Source organism: Canis lupus, chromosome 33 (assembly GCF_011100685.1).
Source record: "Canis lupus familiaris isolate Mischka breed German Shepherd chromosome 33, alternate assembly UU_Cfam_GSD_1.0, whole genome shotgun sequence".
In the NCBI taxonomy this organism is placed as follows: Eukaryota; Metazoa; Chordata; class Mammalia; order Carnivora; family Canidae; genus Canis; species Canis lupus.
Genome location: NC_049254.1, coordinates 19173698 through 19191968, shown reverse-complemented (window position 1 = coordinate 19191968; position 18271 = coordinate 19173698). Strand labels below are relative to the sequence as shown.

Here is an 18271-nt window from a genome sequence, read left to right as displayed (position 1 = left end):
AACACCACCTTGGGGGTATTTTTGGGGTGAGGTGATGTCCCCAGATATACATGATCTTTGTAAAGTTGTATGGTTTTGTGGAGTTGAGAGAGTGGTTGGTGTTTTCTTTCTTCTTTCTTTCTTTCTTTCTTTCTTTCTTTCTTTCTTTCTTTCTTTCTTCTTCTTCTTCTTCTTCTTCTTCTTCTTCTTCTTCTTCTTCTTCTTCTTCTTCTCTCTCTCTCTCTCACTCTCTCTCCCTCTTTTTTTTTTTTTGAATAGCCCAAATGCCTATTCAGTGTCAATCTAAGAAAGAATGGAGTCAGCATTTTCACACCATTCCTTCCTATACAGTCCGTGAATAACCATCTAATCAAGATTTGTTTTCAATGGGGAACAAATCTTCTACAGTAGAGTATTTCAGATTTATTCCATTGGAATCTATACATTAATGCCCATTGGATGAAAGGACCTGCTTCACAAAAGCCTGGACATTGCCTTGCTGTGGCAGAAACTTTTTCCCACTGTATTAGTGCTAAATATAAAAGAAAGCCTGGGAAAGAATTGCTTCAGCATTGTGTGCAGGAGGAACCAGGCGTGCTTGAATGGAAAGGCAGGGTCCCCCATCGCATCTGTACCCGTATCAGCAAAGCCCATTCAGCCTTTCATAGCTGCTCACTGCCGTGTGGGACCAGTGTACTCGGGGAGATGTTTAAAAATTGTGTCTATAAAAATCTAACTAGGCTTGTCTCGGGTCAGGTTGTACATGTGTGCAAGTTTGAGTTTTAAAAACCGTCTCTGTGGTTTCTAATGAAGTTGGTGACAGTACTGCAATAATCATAATTGAGACTATTTAACAACTTTTAGTGATTATCTCTATAGGGTTACCTGATTGTTTAGATAGATTCGACCAAACAAGCACTTTCAATTTTTCTCATGAGATTTTAAGTGTGTGTGTTTGTGTGTGTGTGTGTGTGTATGAGTATGTGTAGTATGAGGACAGCTTTTGCTGTTGACCGTTTCCTACTCTAGAGCAACCTCCATCATCGCTTTCAGTGTTTTTATCTTTTCTTCTATGTCCTGAGGATTAGGATGGCCTTAGATCCCTAGGCAATCCGAGTTTCATCCTTCAGTGACCCAGTGTTATGCAGTGAGAAAAGCATCAAGGGGTATGGGTTCTAATCCCAACCCTGCCTCTTACTAGCTGTGTAAAATTTAGGATAAGTCACTTCAACACTTTGATGGCCTCAACCTTTTTCTTACATCAAATAATAATAATAGGACTTGTCCTAAAAACATAAGGATGGCTTTAAGAAAAGACTAAGATGTTGTATGTGAAAGAGTTTTGTACGCTATGAAATGTTATGTGGATATTAATGATTATGATACTTGTCATAGAGTTTCTTCCCAGAATTATCAGAAAGAAGATGAGTCTTCATCATAAGTGACAAGCCTAGTGATATTGCTGTGACTGGGCTAAGAGCAAATGTGTGTTTAAAGAGTGTTTTCACCTGTGTGGAAAAAAGTTACTTAATAAATCCATCCTACTCAGAGATGGTGACTTTATTAGAGACTCAACCAATTTTAGTGCTTACTGTTTTACTTAAATAAAAAAGACTTTAGTGATAGTAAAACTGTATATAGAAAACTCTACATTTTAGTGCCAGGACAAGTTGTTTGATCTCTTGCATTATTCCATTTATAAACTAAAAAAAAAAAAAAAAAAAAAAGTCTTTTAAGTTAGATTTACTGAGACTACGTTGATGTCCCAAGGCCTAGAAACATGAACACCATGCTAATTCAAGGGTAGGTGTAGAAGCAGCTGGAGAACATATTGAACAAACTTTTTTTACACAGCTTTACAGTGGATCTATGGACACCTAAGGGCCAGACTTCATTTGGGGCAAAACATGCAATGCAATGAAGCAGGTAAGAGTGTGAACTCTAGAGCCAGACCCCCTGTATTCAAATGCCAGCTCTACCACCAATTGCCTCTGTGGCCTTGAATGAGTTTCTTAATTTGTCCAGCCTCAGTTTTCTCATTTGAAAAATGGGGATAATAATAATACTACCTACATGATAAGGGTTGCTGTGATGATTAAATGAAATAATATGTTAATACATGGTAAGCATTAAATAAAGGAGGGTTTACTCTTGTTCTCATGCTCTATGTGCATGGGGGACTCAGCAAGAACTTAGAATTTGGTCTGCTGATTGATTTCCTGAATACCTTCCTGGGTTATTGGGGCCTTCCTCTGGGGCTGTACTTTGTATTAGCACAGTTATAGAGGATTCACCATGATTCTTTAATCTGGCAATGACAATTTGCTTTTACAACAGTGAAAAAAAAAAAAAAACAACCTAGAAACTGTAGCCCAGTGCAATATTTTAGGCACATCACAGACCTAATGGAAGTCAGGACAAGAAGGAATTCTCTTCTGTAAAAATCTTATGCAAATCATATGACTGAAAGTGAGCATAAGAGCCTCTAGGCATGTCTTAAGGTAACTGGATATGTGTGAGGCTGACTAAATGTAAAGATGGGAACAAAGGAAATAAATGAGTATATGAAAGGATGCGGCCGCACCTCCTGAGCTCAGACAGCATGCAGAGATTGAGTGCAGCAAGGTAGAGCTGGTGTGTTCCGACTCTCTTGAACTGGTCCTCTCTCCTAAGGCAGAGGAGAAAGAACCTGAGGAGGTGGGCATTCCTCCTATCCCTCAGATCATTACCTCTGGGGGCTGCTCCTCGCAAGACACAGGGATGCCTGGTCACAGGCCAACAATCAGTGTTTGGGCCACCCTGGTTGTGAAAGGCCCACTCGCGTGGCCTCTCTCAAGGGGACTGTTCACCTACGAAGGCAAGAATGGGGACTCTAAGTGAAGAATGGTTCCGAAAGAGGGATTCTTTAGAGCCATTTGAGAAGTGAAGTAGAAAAATAGGAAAGCCCTAAAACTTAGTGGTATAGCCACCCATTTTAATTCTCAGTCTGTGATCCAAATGTAACCATTTCCCCCGTGTGCAGAGCGCTGGGTGTTAGGGTGGCAATGGGTCAGGCTATGGACAGCCTCTGCATAGCTGACTGTTGCCTTCCCACTGGGAGCCCTTTGATACTTCCCTGGAGCAAGTGCATAGAACACGGTATTGCCTAGGGTGATCACACAGCCCATTCCTGGTTTACTCCTGCTGTCCTCACCTAATTATGAACAGTGCTCCCTTTCACTCACAGAAGTGCCCAGCTGGAACTCTAAATATGATCACCTAGGATACTAAAGTCTCCCAGGTCAGTGCTGCCATGTCCGACCTTTTTAAACACTCCTTCCTCGTTCAGCTTTAGGAAATGCAGAAAACGACCCATGTCACATACCACCACTCTAGAAAGTCCTCAAACAGGTTGTCGGAGATGCCAAGAAGAGTGTGTAGATACAGAAATCAGTGGGTGAGTGCCGCTTTAGCTCACAGGCTGCAGCCTATAGCCTGTCCCTCAAGTGGAAAACATGGTGACAGCTGTTTGGTGGATATCTTAGTGTGGATTGGATTTTCCAAGGGTTTTTGCATACATGATGTGGATTCGGAAATAGACATATAAATTAATAGGAAGGGAGGCAAATTTTTGAACTATGAATATTGTTGCTGTCTATGGATAAAATCAGAAACTGTGGAAACCTGGAGAAAATACAAGCCTTCCCAAAGGACCTCAGCTTAGACCTGTGTAGGGTAGAGCGTTCCATGAGAACCTGTCTTCCATTTGTTTCTCAGGTCTTGTGTGCTGAAGCTGTAGGAAGAGCAGGCAAGTGACCCATCTGTTTATTAGGCTGTCCTACTTCAACTGGCAACCCTGGCTGCAGCTCTAGGGCATTAATAGAGATTCGATACCCAAAATAGCTGGGGTATTGTTGGAGCCAAATTGAAGGCCTTTTTCTCATAGGCGGTCATCCCGGCAGCCCGATCCCCGTGCAAGGCATGTCCGTCTCGCCGCAGAGCCCGCTTGTGTGTGCAAGGTCAGGGGTGGGGGTGCTTCCAGGAGCCATGAGCGTAACCCACCTGAGACCTGGGCGTTAGGCATGCAGTCAGCTAGCTCTGACCCATACACCCTGTCTTGTGTCTTCTGTCTTGCCACCGTGCAGGTGACATCAGTTGCAAGGGGATGACCGAGCGCATTCACAGCATCAACCTTCACAACTTCAGCAATTCCGTGCTCGAGACCCTCAACGAGCAGCGCAACCGTGGCCACTTCTGTGACGTGACGGTGCGCATCCACGGGAGCATGCTGCGCGCACACCGCTGCGTGCTGGCAGCCGGCAGCCCCTTCTTCCAGGACAAGCTGCTGCTGGGCTACAGCGACATCGAGATCCCGTCCGTGGTGTCGGTGCAGTCGGTGCAAAAGCTCATTGACTTCATGTACAGCGGCGTGCTGCGCGTCTCGCAGTCGGAAGCCCTGCAGATCCTCACGGCCGCCAGCATCCTGCAGATCAAAACCGTCATCGATGAGTGCACGCGCATTGTGTCACAGAATGTGGGTGACGTGTTCCCGGGGATCCAGGACTCGGGCCAGGACACGCCACGGGGCACCCCCGAGTCCGGCACTTCGGGCCAGAGCAGCGACACCGAGTCGGGCTACTTGCAGAGCCACCCGCAGCACAGCGTGGACAGGATCTACTCGGCGCTCTATGCGTGCTCCATGCAGAACGGCAGCGGCGAGCGCTCCTTCTACAGCGGTGCGGTGGTCAGCCACCACGAGACGGCCCTGGGCCTGCCCCGCGACCACCACATGGAGGACCCCAGCTGGATCACGCGCATCCACGAGCGCTCGCAGCAGATGGAGCGCTACCTGTCCACCACCCCCGAGACCACGCACTGCCGCAAGCAGCCCCGGCCCGTGCGCATCCAGACCCTGGTGGGCAACATCCACATCAAGCAGGAGATGGAGGACGACTACGACTACTATGGGCAGCAAAGGGTGCAGATCCTGGAGCGCAACGAGTCCGAGGAGTGCACGGAAGACACCGACCAGGCGGAGGGCACTGAGAGCGAGCCCAAGGGCGAAAGCTTCGACTCGGGCGTCAGTTCCTCCATAGGCACCGAGCCTGACTCGGTGGAGCAGCAGTTCGGGCCCGGGGCGGCGCGGGATGGCCAGGCCGAACCCGCCCAAGCCGAGCAGGCCGCAGAGGCTCCTGCCGAGGGCGGCCCGCAGCCGCACCAGCTCGAGACAGGTGCCTCCTCCCCGGAAAGAAGCAACGAGGTGGAGATGGACAGCACGGTCATCACTGTCAGCAACAGCTCCGACAAGAGCGTCCTGCAGCAGCCTTCGGTCAACACGTCCATCGGGCAGCCATTGCCAAGTACCCAGCTCTACTTACGCCAGACAGAAACCCTCACCAGCAACCTGAGGATGCCTCTGACCTTGACCAGCAACACACAGGTCATTGGCACAGCCGGCAACACCTACCTGCCGGCCCTCTTCACTACCCAGCCCGCGGGCAGTGGCCCCAAGCCTTTCCTCTTCAGCCTGCCACAGCCCCTGGCAGGCCAGCAGACCCAGTTTGTGACAGTGTCCCAGCCTGGCCTGTCGACCTTTACTGCACAGCTGCCAGCGCCACAGCCCCTGGCCCCATCCGCAGGCCACAGCACAGCCAGTGGGCAGGGCGAAAAAAAGCCTTATGAGTGCACTCTCTGCAACAAGACTTTCACCGCCAAACAGAACTACGTCAAGCACATGTTCGTACACACAGGTGAGTACAGGCTCCCCCTGGGGGCCTGGAAGCAGGCCGTGGGTATGAGGGGGCTGTAGGAAGAAGGGAGGGGCAGACAGCAAGGGGAAGGGAAGGTTTGGAGTCATCTTTCAGATTTGCAGGAGACCCCGCTGTCAGCCATCTTCTAGAAGCCCCAACAGTACCCCCATTGTAGGAATGAAGCATCCTGCCACCAAAGCTCAAAATGACAGAAACCCTAGGGAGAAGGGCCCAATGGGGAAAAGTCTGACAAAGAATCTACAGGCACAACATCCCTTAAATATGCTGAACTCTGCGATACATTCTTTGATTCTAGCTGTTTCGAACTGGAAAAGTCCTTGGAGATTATATACTCCAGTCACTTCATTTTACAGATCAAAGTCATACAGGCAGAACAGGGATGCGAGTTGCAGTGTGTAGTAAATTCTGTATGAACCATCAGCTTGAAGAGGCCACAACAAGGCTGATGCAGGCTTATGCTGTATTTGTGGTCCCTGAAATGAAGAAACGTGATAGTTTCACTCTATTTTCAATTGCTTATTCTCTCTTTTTGACATCTAGAGACCACAGTCTGGTCTGGGCACTACCTTTTCAAAAAACAGTAGACTGATTGGGACATATTCAGAGGAGTATAATCGGGATGCAAAGGAATGCAAAGCCATGGTGTATCATGGTTGAAGGTCCTAGGGCTGTTCAACCTGCAAAAAAGAAGACTCAGAGTGTCTTATAAGCCACATCCAAGTATTTGAGCTTTGGGGGCAGCATAATATAGTAAGCTGGAGCTCTGGAGACACATTGCCTAGACTTGCAATTAGACTTAGCCACTACTGATGTCTGTCACCTTTCTGTACTTGTTTCCTTGTCTATATAATGGGGATGGTAATAATATATCTCCCTTAGAGTATCGTCTTCAGGATTAAGTGAATTAATATATGAAACTCTTAAAACAATTCCTGGCACATAATCAGCACTCTATAAATGGTAGCTGACATTAGCACTGTTAACTTTATTTAAATGGTTGGGAGGAGAGAAACATTAAGCTTGTCTTGGAGCAGGTGGAGCACTACTTGTCCACCACCCTTCAAAAGGTAGAACTGGACCAACGATTGGAAGCTATAAAGGAGACTCTTTCAACTAAATAAAAGAAGCTGCTCTAAGATAGGATAGACAGCCTCCAAAGGGATTGAGTTTCTATAATTAGAGGTGGTCAGAGAGAGAATGATCATTTCATCTCAGGGATGTTGTAGCGGGGCCTCAGTCATTAGGTGACTAGTTGGGTGGGCTGGTGTTTCATCCCTGGATTCTGTGGTTCTAGAGCTAAGATCTCCTGACTGCCAGCTAGTGCGCTTTTCCGGCTCAATTATGGAACATAGAAGTGGGAACTTCATGGATGCTCCTCCATATAAGTGACCACATATGAGATATGATTTCACATAGATTCTCTTGTATCTGAAAATACTTATCCCAGTGGTGATCCCCGTATTTGAAATTCCTATCATGAGCCCCTCTTCTGGTGTACCTCTGGTTCCAGAGCACCCCTGTTAAATGACAAATAAATTGCCAAAAAAAAAATTACCTACTAGAATTACAATGCATGAAAACAAATTAGTTCCTCCAAGCAACCTTGTTTCTCAGTTCAGCTAGCTGATGATAGGACATAAGGCAGATAAAAATTTAAGTTGGAAAATAGAATGGAAGGAAAACAACAGACACTGAGACAAGGTACCCAACGTAGAAGTGAACAACTAAAACAGAACATTCCTTACGATGCACTTTGCCTTCTTCACAGTCAACTTAAGACAGTAGGTAAATCTGTATGTGCCTTTGTGTGAATCAGTTGTTCTAAAGGAGGATGTTTTCACAACTCCAAAGCAACATAGTAACTCACTACTGAATTCAGGAAGGAAATCAGGTAGTGATAAGTCACCATGTTTATTTAGGGTAAATGTGAATGTACTGATAACCTGAGATCAATCAAGGACAATTTCCCATGTGGTATAGGCATCATCATCATCATTTGGCAAATTGACCAAATAGTAATATTTTTAGTTATGTGGCACTTTATGGTTTACAGAGTGCTCTCACATCATTTGTCATTTCTTCTTCTGAATTATTGTCATACAAACCATCAAATTAAAGGTTAGTGAGGAAAAAGAGACCATTTGTGGAAGTGTCTCATTAGCCAAAGTTCACTTTGCTGGTCTTGGATCCATAAACATTTCTATTCTCCCTCTCCCAGACCATGCATCTCATCCAGTAGACCTACATGGGTATAAAACTCACTTTTCTTTAAGATCACATACTGAAATAAGGCTGTAAATTTGCAACACAAAATTTTCAGTGCACTATCAAAAATTGTTTTTTTGCTATATAAACGCATTTATCCAGTGGATTCACTAAAGGATTCTGTGGTTAACCCAAATAACTAGATTTGCCCATGAGAAAACCAGTAATGGGTTTGTACATTTAGACCTCGTAGATACAAAAACTATGAATAAAGTCATTTTCTAAATCTGAGTTATGCTCAAAGTGTAGCCTTCAGATTTCTAGTAAACTATGAAGATCCTCAGTAAATCATGAAGGTTTTATATTGGTGTGTATAACATGGCAACATCTGGGAACAATTAATAATACACAGATATCACTTGAGCACCTCATTTAGAAGAAGAGACACTCTTCCCATTCACCCTGAATTATTTGGCAGTGGCAGTTTGGAAGGGCCATCTGTCTATCAAGACTTTTTTGTCTAGCTGAAGTGAAGGAGTCCATAACCTAACAAAGTTAAAGAACAATTGGTCTAGATTTTTCAAAAGGCAAGACAGCCTGAACATATGGAAGTAATTCAGGACCTGGATTCACTGCGGCCTCCATTTCAAAACAGAGTTCTCTCCAATTTCTTGGGGGAAAAAAAAAAAAAAACAACAACCCAGGGCCTCCCAACTTCATAAGAGCCCAGTGGAAATGATAAAAATCCAGAGCAAAAAGTCTAAATGTTGGTCTGAAAAGATTCTAGAAAGTATTAGGGACACTTGGAAGGATAGGGATGGTTTCAGTATTCTCACCTATAACCTAATTTAAAAGAATCTTACTAAGAAAGAGTAGCTTGACAGAGCTAAAAGGAAGGAGATTTGGGTTCTCTGCATCACAGCTATTATGCATGCTACCTGGCTTTGCATTTCAGTCACTCCAACATTTAACGTAAATAGTACTTACTATCCACAGCTGCAGGGAATCTATTCTGAGATGTGGACTCCAAATAAAATTCTGTGGAGCTCTGTGTTAATGATCTACATATTCACTGAAAGGAAGTATTTGAAACAAATAAGTAGGCTATTGTATTGACTTTGGAGCTAAGCTCTGCGGTAGAGAACCAGGCAGCCCTGGCTGTAATGCATATTCCATAATGATTATAACACTGAAACTTACAATGGGGACATAAGTGAAATTTATACTAGAATTCGATTATTTGGGTTCTGTTTTGATTCCTTTAATTGGCTGCATGGACTTAAGCAAGTCACTTAATTGTATAACCCTCAGTTTCTTTGAGTTTATAATGGAAAGAATAATTTTCCTGCCTTTTGAGTAGCTGTAAAGGTATCATGCATTTAAGAGGTTTTCATAAAAGGTAAAGTACTAGTTAATGTTTAAAAAAGCCCATCATCATTATTACCTGAGCCCCCTCCACCCAAGAGACATTGACTTTCTTTGCTCTATCTCACATCTCTGAATAATAAGCTCTTGACAGATTTCCTTCCTCTACGGAATTCAAACGCTATAGCCACGTGATACTTCTTGGGTTTCCCCCGAACTTCCTTCATAACATCAGCATTTTTTTTTTCACTTCTGAATGATTTTTTTAAGAGTATAAGAAAATCCCTCACCTAACTACTTTCTCTACTCCCCAACAAACCACAGCGGTACTCCATTTCTCCCAGGAGTGTCTCAAGATCACTTTACTACGGCTTCACAAAAGTTGTGAGATACGAAACTAAGAGTTAAGGATGTATTTGAAAACAAGAGAGTCAGAGAAAAACAGATAACACAAACCATCCTGTCATTGAACCAAGCAGGGCTCCTCTATGTCCCCTCCCCTCAAGAGAAAAAACAAAAGTCAAAAGAATGGGAATAGAAGGGAAAGACAGAGGACATAGAAGGACAAGCTTTGGTGTCAATGTGGATACAGAAGGCAAGCAATAGGGAAAATTCAAAGATAACCCTGAAACAGTGGTTTTCACCACGTGATTCCCATTCCAGCAGCATACAGATTCACAGGCCCATCCAGACCTGAATCATCCATCCAACAATCTGTGTTTCAACAAGCTCTGATTCAGTGTAGGTTGGGAATCATTTCCCTAGATGGCTGGGAAACAGGCAAGGATAGCATCAGGTTGTTTGTGTTATGTAACATGGTTCTCTAAAATTCCACTCTTAAGAACCTATGCATTTGGAAAAAGTAAATCAGTTGAAAATAACAGCTTGATTTTATCGTGGATAAGTTATAATATGGGGGCAAACACCTCATTTATGAGAAATGAGCTAAGTTTCTCAAACTGCACAAGTGACCACAGCAAATACTGCCTTCTGGCACTTAGAAGTACTGACTTGTATTATCATTATGCAATTGTCTCTACACCTTCCCATTATAATGTGAATTCTGTGAGCCAGAAATAACTGATAGGTAGGTAGATAGCCAGAGATAAAGATCGTTATATATCTTATATATCAGCATACCCATCATAATACCTTACATATGATGAACATTCAATAAATATTTGATCAGTGAATGAATCAAATGACCATGATGGCTTTGGAGGATTTATCTACCCCCAAGTATAGGGGGTATTTATTACCCTCAGGATATATATATATATATATATATATATATATATATATATATATATAATATATTTAGGACATATATATAGGACATCCAGTTAAATTTGAATTTTGGATAAACAATTGTATTTCTAAACTAAGTATGTCCCATGCAGTCCCATTCATTGCTTTCCTGAAAGTCAGATTTAATTGGGTGTCATGCATTTTATCTCGCAGTACTATCCAAGTAGAACTTTCTTTTAGGACCCAATCTTAGGACTTCTTGCTTTTTAACCTATATATGGGGGCACCTGGGTGGCTCAGTTGGTTAAGTATCCAACTCTTGATCTCAGCTCAGGTCTCGATCTCAGGGTCATGAGTTCAAGCCCCTTCCATGCCCAGTGTGGACCCTACTTAAACAAACAAACAAAAATTATAAATAAATAAACAAATAAAATCTGAATATGAATACAGGCTGGCATATGTAATTGCTTAACAAATACTTTTTGAGTAAGTGAATGAATGTTCAGAAATGTAGGCACACGTTCCAGGAGAATTTAATTCAAGGGACTTATACATAAATGCATTATTTTCTAGCAATACTTACATTTCTCTTTCTTTCTTTTTCTTTTTTTATTTGCTGGGGAATTTATTGTATCCTCATTTCTACTTGCGTTTTCTTCCCTAACATGTGGTAGATGTTTGAGCGTTTTTCGGAATCATACTATCAACAGCCCGGTTTATCGGTGACTGGCTTTAGTCCATTAGGGTCATCTGCATATATGATAATCTTGTGTGTTACTTTGAGAAGCTCAGCTCTTTCAGCCATGAATTTGATATAAAAAAATATGGGAATAATAGTAACATAACAAAAGTCAGAAATAGTGTAAAAATACTGAGATCAAGATAATAACGGGATAATCCTCATGCAGAATTTGGGCTATTAATTATATCAAGCCAGTGGAGTAATAAACAAATATCATATTTGAAGTAAGAGAGGCTTGTTTTTACCACTCTCTGAGTGACCTTCAATAAATTCTACAATCAACCTGAGCCTTAGTGTTTTTGCCACAAAATATATAGATCTTAATAATTCCTACTTTACACAGTTGCTATAAGAATCAAATAACATTATTTCTGTGAAAGCACTTAATCACAAGTACTGTAAAATTATCAAAGCCATTTAAGAACATATATGTTATTAACATCATAACATTTTGTCACATAATCCAGAGAGCCGGAAATCGTTAACAGGAGGAGGAGGTGATAATCTGGCTAAGCTGGTATCATCCTCTCATCTGTTACTGACTTTTTGGATGACCCTCAGGATGTTACTGTACCTCTTTAAGGGAGATCCCATCTTCTGAGGATATTAATGTCTACCCCGCTCATAAAGTTGTAAGAAAAATGAAGTAACGTAGATGAAGTTCCCTGAGGTCTTCAAATTCTGCCTAACACCAAACTGTTAGTTGTCACTGAGGCCAGAGATGTTTTGTGAATACAGTATGTCCCCCAGTAGGCAGTCCCATCCCCCACCCCACCCTGATCAGCCTTACAGTCCCAGCTGGCACCAGAATCACACCTTCAGAGCTGGAGAGAAAGGCTGGCCCTCAGTCACACCAGCCGCATCTCAGGAATGTAGGCCTCCCTTCAACTAGACTTCTCCAGTGGAAAGCAGACTCTTCAGCCAGTGAAAGCTCTGCGTGACTCTGAGCACCCTTCCATTCTTGCCACTGAAGCTTTCCCATTTTCTGTTGTAACCTTGATGTTCTCCATTCAAGGACTCCTGCTCTCCTCGCCAGTGGCCATCTTCCCCTACCCATACTCTCCTCTTCCTTCCCTACCACCTGCCGTCTCACCAGGCTCCCAGCCTCAGTTGGCTGGCCCCTCACCAGACTCCCCTGAAGAGGAGGGTGTTATGCTAAAGCAGGTGATAGAGAGGCCAAGAGAATGGGAGAGACGGGTGGGAACGGTGCTTCTAGAAAACATCCTGGTAACAGCATTCACTGTACCTTCTGCAAGCCAGTAGAAGCCTGGTAAGAATGAGAAAGAATCAGCCGAATAAATGGGTCCTTGCTAAGCCCCCACTACAGAAGTCACTATTCAGAATTGGGGTGTTGTTCTCGCTTCAGCAGCACATATACCAGAATTGGGGTATCCTTTACTTGAACTTTGGGCAGACCCTCTGTATCTATTAACCTAGCAGTATCTCTCTTCTTCTTTCTTCTTTCTTCTCTTTTTTTTTTCCTGACTTGAAATCATGGTAGAGTGTCAGTGCTAGCCCACAAGGAGTTTAAAAGAGGCCCTTTAGAGAATAGCATCTCTGAAAAAAACTGAAGAAAAGTCTATGTGTCCACCACCCTACCCCCCTACTGTAGGAATTGTAAAGGACACTGCCCTCCCTATGGTTTCTCCACGTTGGACAGTTTCTTGACCTCCAGAGCTCAGTTGTCACTTGCTCAGAACCCCTCTGTCAGTGCTAGGTGCTGATATTTTACTCATGGTGCCAATTCTTTGATTAGCATATGTAACTGAGAGCAGACCATACTCTTAACTCTGAATTACATAGCTTCATTGATTATCTGAAAGTTTTTTGTTTGTTTTTTTAAAATCCTGAGTTGGCTTCCCCATGCAGTGCAAGTTATTTCTCAATTGGTTTCATCTATCATCAGTTCCTTTCTACTGAAAGAACAGTTGTTTTTTTTTTTTTTTCCCTTAAAATAACCGCATACTCTGGCTAAGTGCTTTATCTCTTTAATTTTCAAAATACCTTCACAAGACAGGTATTTATTGTAGTACTCTCAAGTTACAGATAAGGAAACTGAGGCTTCTAGAGGTTAAGTTACATACTCAAGTCATTCAGCCAAGGAAATGGAATTCATATCTGACTCCCACATCTGGATAGCCCCAAATGGAGCATTTTAAAGTGAAGGGGCTTATATGAGCTTCTCCCTCATGTTATAATTCCGGTGTCTGCTTTGGACTTCGTATCCCTTCCTAACACAGTGATAGATTTGCCATTCCTGGCTCTAGACTCAGACCTGAAAAGCCGTCCACTTCCACTCATCTTAACTCTTCATTTCTCCACATCGAGAACAACAATTAGCAGACCTCATCTATTTCATGTATAATGTTGAAAGCCCTTTTGGGGTCCCTATAAGTAAAATGCAGGAGAACAACAAGAAAGAAAAATAGTAACATTTCTACAGAGTGCTATTATTTCAGATCCACACACATATATAAGTGAAAGTTGCAGCTGGCTGACTAATCTGAAAATAAACCCCATTTAGTAAGACAGTTCTGAAATACCTCTGCTCTACCAACACGGCACCCTAATAATTATAGAGAGCATTTTCCTTTAAGGAGCTCCCAAGTGCTTTGCAAATGTTTTTCCTCATTAACTGTCATACCATTTTTTGCGGCAGGGAAGGGAACAGGATACCTTGTCCTATTTAAAATGTGGGACTGCTTATGCTGTGAATGATTGAAGCAGGTTGCCCTCAGGTCATGTGCTGACAAGGCCTAGACCAGAGTCCTCAGGGGTTGTGGGTCAGGATGGGCAGAAGGCCACTGAATCTGCAAAGGGCCATGGCAAGTGCTCCGTCCAGCTCCTCACTTTCCGAAAGGGAGACAAACCCAGGGAGACTTAGAAAGCCCAGGGTCACACAGATAATTAACAGCTGAGCCAATACTACGTGCATACAAACAACATACAGACGTATGCTATGAAGGGAAAGATAACAACTGTGAAGAATCAATTTATAGTCAGATTAGAAGGTTGTGAAAGCAAAAAACCTTCAGAGTGACCTTGCCTAGAGGAAAAACACACTGTAAGAAGGTGAAAGTTTCAAACAGCAAGAGCATTTTAACATAAAGTTTCAACTTCCTAGCAGCCAAAATACCATCTGGAACTTAAGAAGGCAAGCTTCCCATTAAAGGTGACGGGTGGCTGTGTTTTAAAAGTTAGTTGACCAGCCTATCACAGCCTCTAGAAAGTGTACTCCTAGCACAAGGATGGCAAAGACCAGCTCGAGTTCAAGCATGTGTACAGCTGACAGAAATGTTCCAACTAAAAATAACATGCATGACTGTCTCAGGGAATCTCTCATTTCAAAAGAATGTACTTCCATCAACACCATGCGTAGCCTAAATGCGTCGTTTGGGAATGAGGCTTCCCCAAACTCCCCGCTTTGTCTAAAAGTGAACTTCTTCTCTTCTACCCCTGTGATCCTACTGACCATACTGTCCTATCTGTGAAAATAAAGGGAAAGAAACCAGAGAAGAGTCGAGAGGAGAGGGAGTTAGGCCAAAAGGTTTGCAAATAACTAAGGGAAAAAGAGCTCGAAGACCAATGGCATTAGTTAAGAAATTTGTGGCGTGAGTCCTGAACAAATTAGCCATTTCTTCCTATCATGTGCTTCAAAACATATCCTTTTAGGTTTATAAACACAATTAGAAAGGTTTCTGATGAGATAAAGTTCCATGAAACAGATCATGGACATAATATAGCGCTACACTGAGCCTGACACACACTAAGCACCGAATATGTGCCGATTGTTTTCACTGCCGTTATTACCGTGATGACTCAGACCTCTCCTGTTTCAGAATGGGAAACATGGGAACACAGTCAAAGCACATATTTTCATTGGAAGTTAAGTCCATTTTAAGAAATAGATTTCCTACCCTGATAGTCCACTAATTGAACAATGACCCTAGAGAGTTTCAAAGGCTTTGGGCTTTATGCTGGGTTATGGAAGGGTACGTAGAAGGACTTTCTTCTCCGAGGTGGGTGTCTCCACAAGGCAAATCAGTAATGAGGTGGGACAGATGGAAAGACCCTACCTAATGCATTTCATCTCACCTGTCCAGAGTAGAGCTGAGAACTAACAGCACCAACAAAAACAAGGCTCTGCTTATCCAAAAACATGTCAGAGGCCCATGGACATGACTTACAGAGGAATACTTATATGTGGCCAGTTAGTAACAATATTTTTATTTACCTTAGTCTTTTCAACAAGCTTGATCGTTTGGTTTCTACACCAACAGCAAACCAGAGCATTATACTGAGGAGAAAAGAAGGGTTTCGGCCAACAGCCTGAGAACAAAGAAAGAGAAAACTATTTTCTAAATTGACCTGAGAGTTCAGAAATGCGTATGGAACCATTTAATTGGGGTGGGGGGGGGGGAGAATAGTTTTATAATAAGAATACCATGCAAGTATTCCCACACCACCCTTGGTGGTCTGCAAAGTGATTTCATATGTATTTATGTCAACACCAGCGCAGTGAGGTAAGTACGGCTGTATACCTCAGAGGCATCTGGAGATTTGTCAGAGTGCCATGCCGAATGTTGGTGCCCAGATTTGGACAGGACCGTTGGACTCTGAGATCACTGTGTTGTCCACCACCTACCCTACCTCCACACCAGGCAAGACCCATTTGCAGCTCAGGGCAGTCAAGATGGAAATAGCCAATTAACTATAACGCTACATTTCAGGAAGATTTTTGTGTAAAATAAATAAAATCGAAAGCGTAGCTCATCAGAACGACTTGCTCCTACGTTGGACAGTATTTTCCAGACCCATCAAGGCAAAATACATTTCCTAGACAGAATACTGGAAATGGAAACTATCCCCGAAGAGCCAAGCTACGTAAACACTGTCTTTAGTTTCTAAAGATTGCAAAGAACCCTAATTCTTGGACGACCTTTCCCCCTCTCTTATTTCTTGCATGTGTTTGATCGAATTAATGGGAAACACATAGTTAAATCCACACATTCACGAGGAGGCTGAAAATGACCTCCCTAGAAGTAGCCCTCCCTTTTCTCCACAGAATGACCTTTGAAAACCTTTGGTGGGGAATAGCTTGCGGTTTTCCAAGAGAGCCATTTTTTCTGGCATGGGGAGGTGGAAGGCCAGACTGTCCTGGCATCCCCTGAAAGCAAGGTTTCTCAGCACATGAGAAGCCAGGAAGGACTGGATCTTTCCACCCAAGGGTGAACCAATCGGATTTTTTTTTTTAATTTTTCTGTTTTTGTTTTTTGTTGTCTTCGTTTTTCTGTCTCTCATTCTCCCTCCCTCGCTGTGTCTCGCCCTGTTCTGCTTGCTGTCTCTCCCCACCTCAACAGGTGAGAAGCCCCACCAATGCAGCATCTGTTGGCGCTCCTTCTCCTTAAAAGATTACCTTATCAAGCACATGGTGACACACACAGGAGTGAGGGCATACCAGTGCAGTATCTGCAACAAGCGCTTCACCCAGAAGAGCTCCCTCAACGTGCACATGCGCCTCCACCGGGGGGAGAAGTCCTACGAGTGCTACATCTGCAAAAAGAAGTTCTCCCACAAGACCCTCCTGGAGCGACACGTGGCCCTGCACAGTGCCAGCAACGGGACCCCTCCTGCGGGTACACCCCCAGGTGCCCGCGCTGGCCCCCCTGGGGTGGTGGCCTGCACGGAGGGGACCACTTACGTCTGCTCCGTCTGTCCAGCAAAGTTTGACCAAATCGAGCAGTTCAACGACCACATGAGGATGCATGTGTCTGACGGATAAGTAGTCTCTTTCTCTCTTTCTTATGAACAAAACCACAAAAAAGAAACAAACAAACAAACAAACAAAAAAAGCTATGGCACTAGAATTTAAGAAATGTTTTTGGTTTCGTTTTGACTTTCTGTTTTCGTTTTTGTTTCGTTTCATTTTGTACTACATGAAGAACTGTTTTTGCCTGCTGGTACATTACATTTCCGGAGGCTCGGGTGAATGATAGTTTTCCCAGCCTCCCTCGGATGGTGGCCTTAAGGCCTGGTAGTGCTTCAAGAGGTCCACTGGTTGGATCTCTAGCTACTGGCCTCTAAATACAACCCTTCTTTACAAAAAAAAAAAAAAAAAATCTTTAAAAAAAAAAAAAGTAAAAAAAAAATTTTTTTTTCACTTGTGAAGAGCACTACAAAAATATATAACAAAATCTAAAAGGCCTACTGTCTTTAAGTACACCGCTTGCAGTGTTTCAGTGGACATTTTAACAATTCTGGCCGCTTGGACTTCACAGTAACCAGTTAAAACTGTGGAATATCACTTCTGGTCGAAAACCCAGAGGAAAGGCCCTGCTGTTTTCCACCTACCACATTGTCTGATTTCATAAAAGGGCTGGGGGGGTGGGAAGGGGCAGTGGGTTCGGTGGTGTGGGAAAGGCGAATGGCAGGCTTCTCCCCCAGATTCTGCTCAAGTCCACACACCCTGGCCCACCTCCTCCATATCCCCCCTTTCAGCAGAAGCCAGGAAGACTTGGACAAGCATCAAGCAACAGTGGCTATCGTATTTATTCAGTGTCTTCGCTGAGCCACAGCCTCAGCACAATCAAGAGGGACTTTCATGAAAGGCAGGAATGCAGATAAAACAAAGATATCAGAGGTTTGCACCTACGTTTCTAGGTACAAGAGAAGGATTCTTTCCAACAATCTTTGCAAAAAACAAAAACAAAAAAAAAAAGTGTCAGGATATATTCTTGTGGAAGAGAAAAAGAAAGAGAAATGGAGGGTGGGGGGAATAATAAAAAGTTCTTGAGGCTTTTTTAATTCAAAATTTTATAGAGGGGCAAAAGTGACGTTTACCAGATAGAATGCTGATTTTTTTAATATATTTGCAACAGTATTTGTGTAAAAAAAAAAACAAAAAAAAGTGAGATTGTTAAAAGTAATTTTTTTTTCATTTTGGTTTTGCATACACTGCCACCAATCCCTTCTCTTTTATTTT

At 43.1% G+C, this 18271-nt stretch overlaps 1 protein-coding gene across 32 annotated transcripts in view; it reads left to right on the top strand.

Moving 5' to 3' along the window:
- Positions 1-17465, top strand: part of ZBTB20 (zinc finger and BTB domain containing 20) — a 750813-nt gene extending 733348 nt beyond the window's left edge. For all 32 annotated transcript variants that reach the window (XM_038582898.1, XM_038582877.1, XM_038582882.1 and 29 more), the window contains 2 exons: positions 4104-5708; positions 16650-17465. In XM_038582898.1, coding sequence (XP_038438826.1) covers positions 4124-5708; positions 16650-17071 — 2007 coding nt within the window. In that variant the 5' untranslated portion in view covers positions 4104-4123 and the 3' untranslated portion in view covers positions 17072-17465. The remainder of the gene's footprint in view (positions 1-4103; positions 5709-16649) is intronic.
- The last annotated feature ends 806 nt before the right edge of the window (positions 17466-18271 follow it).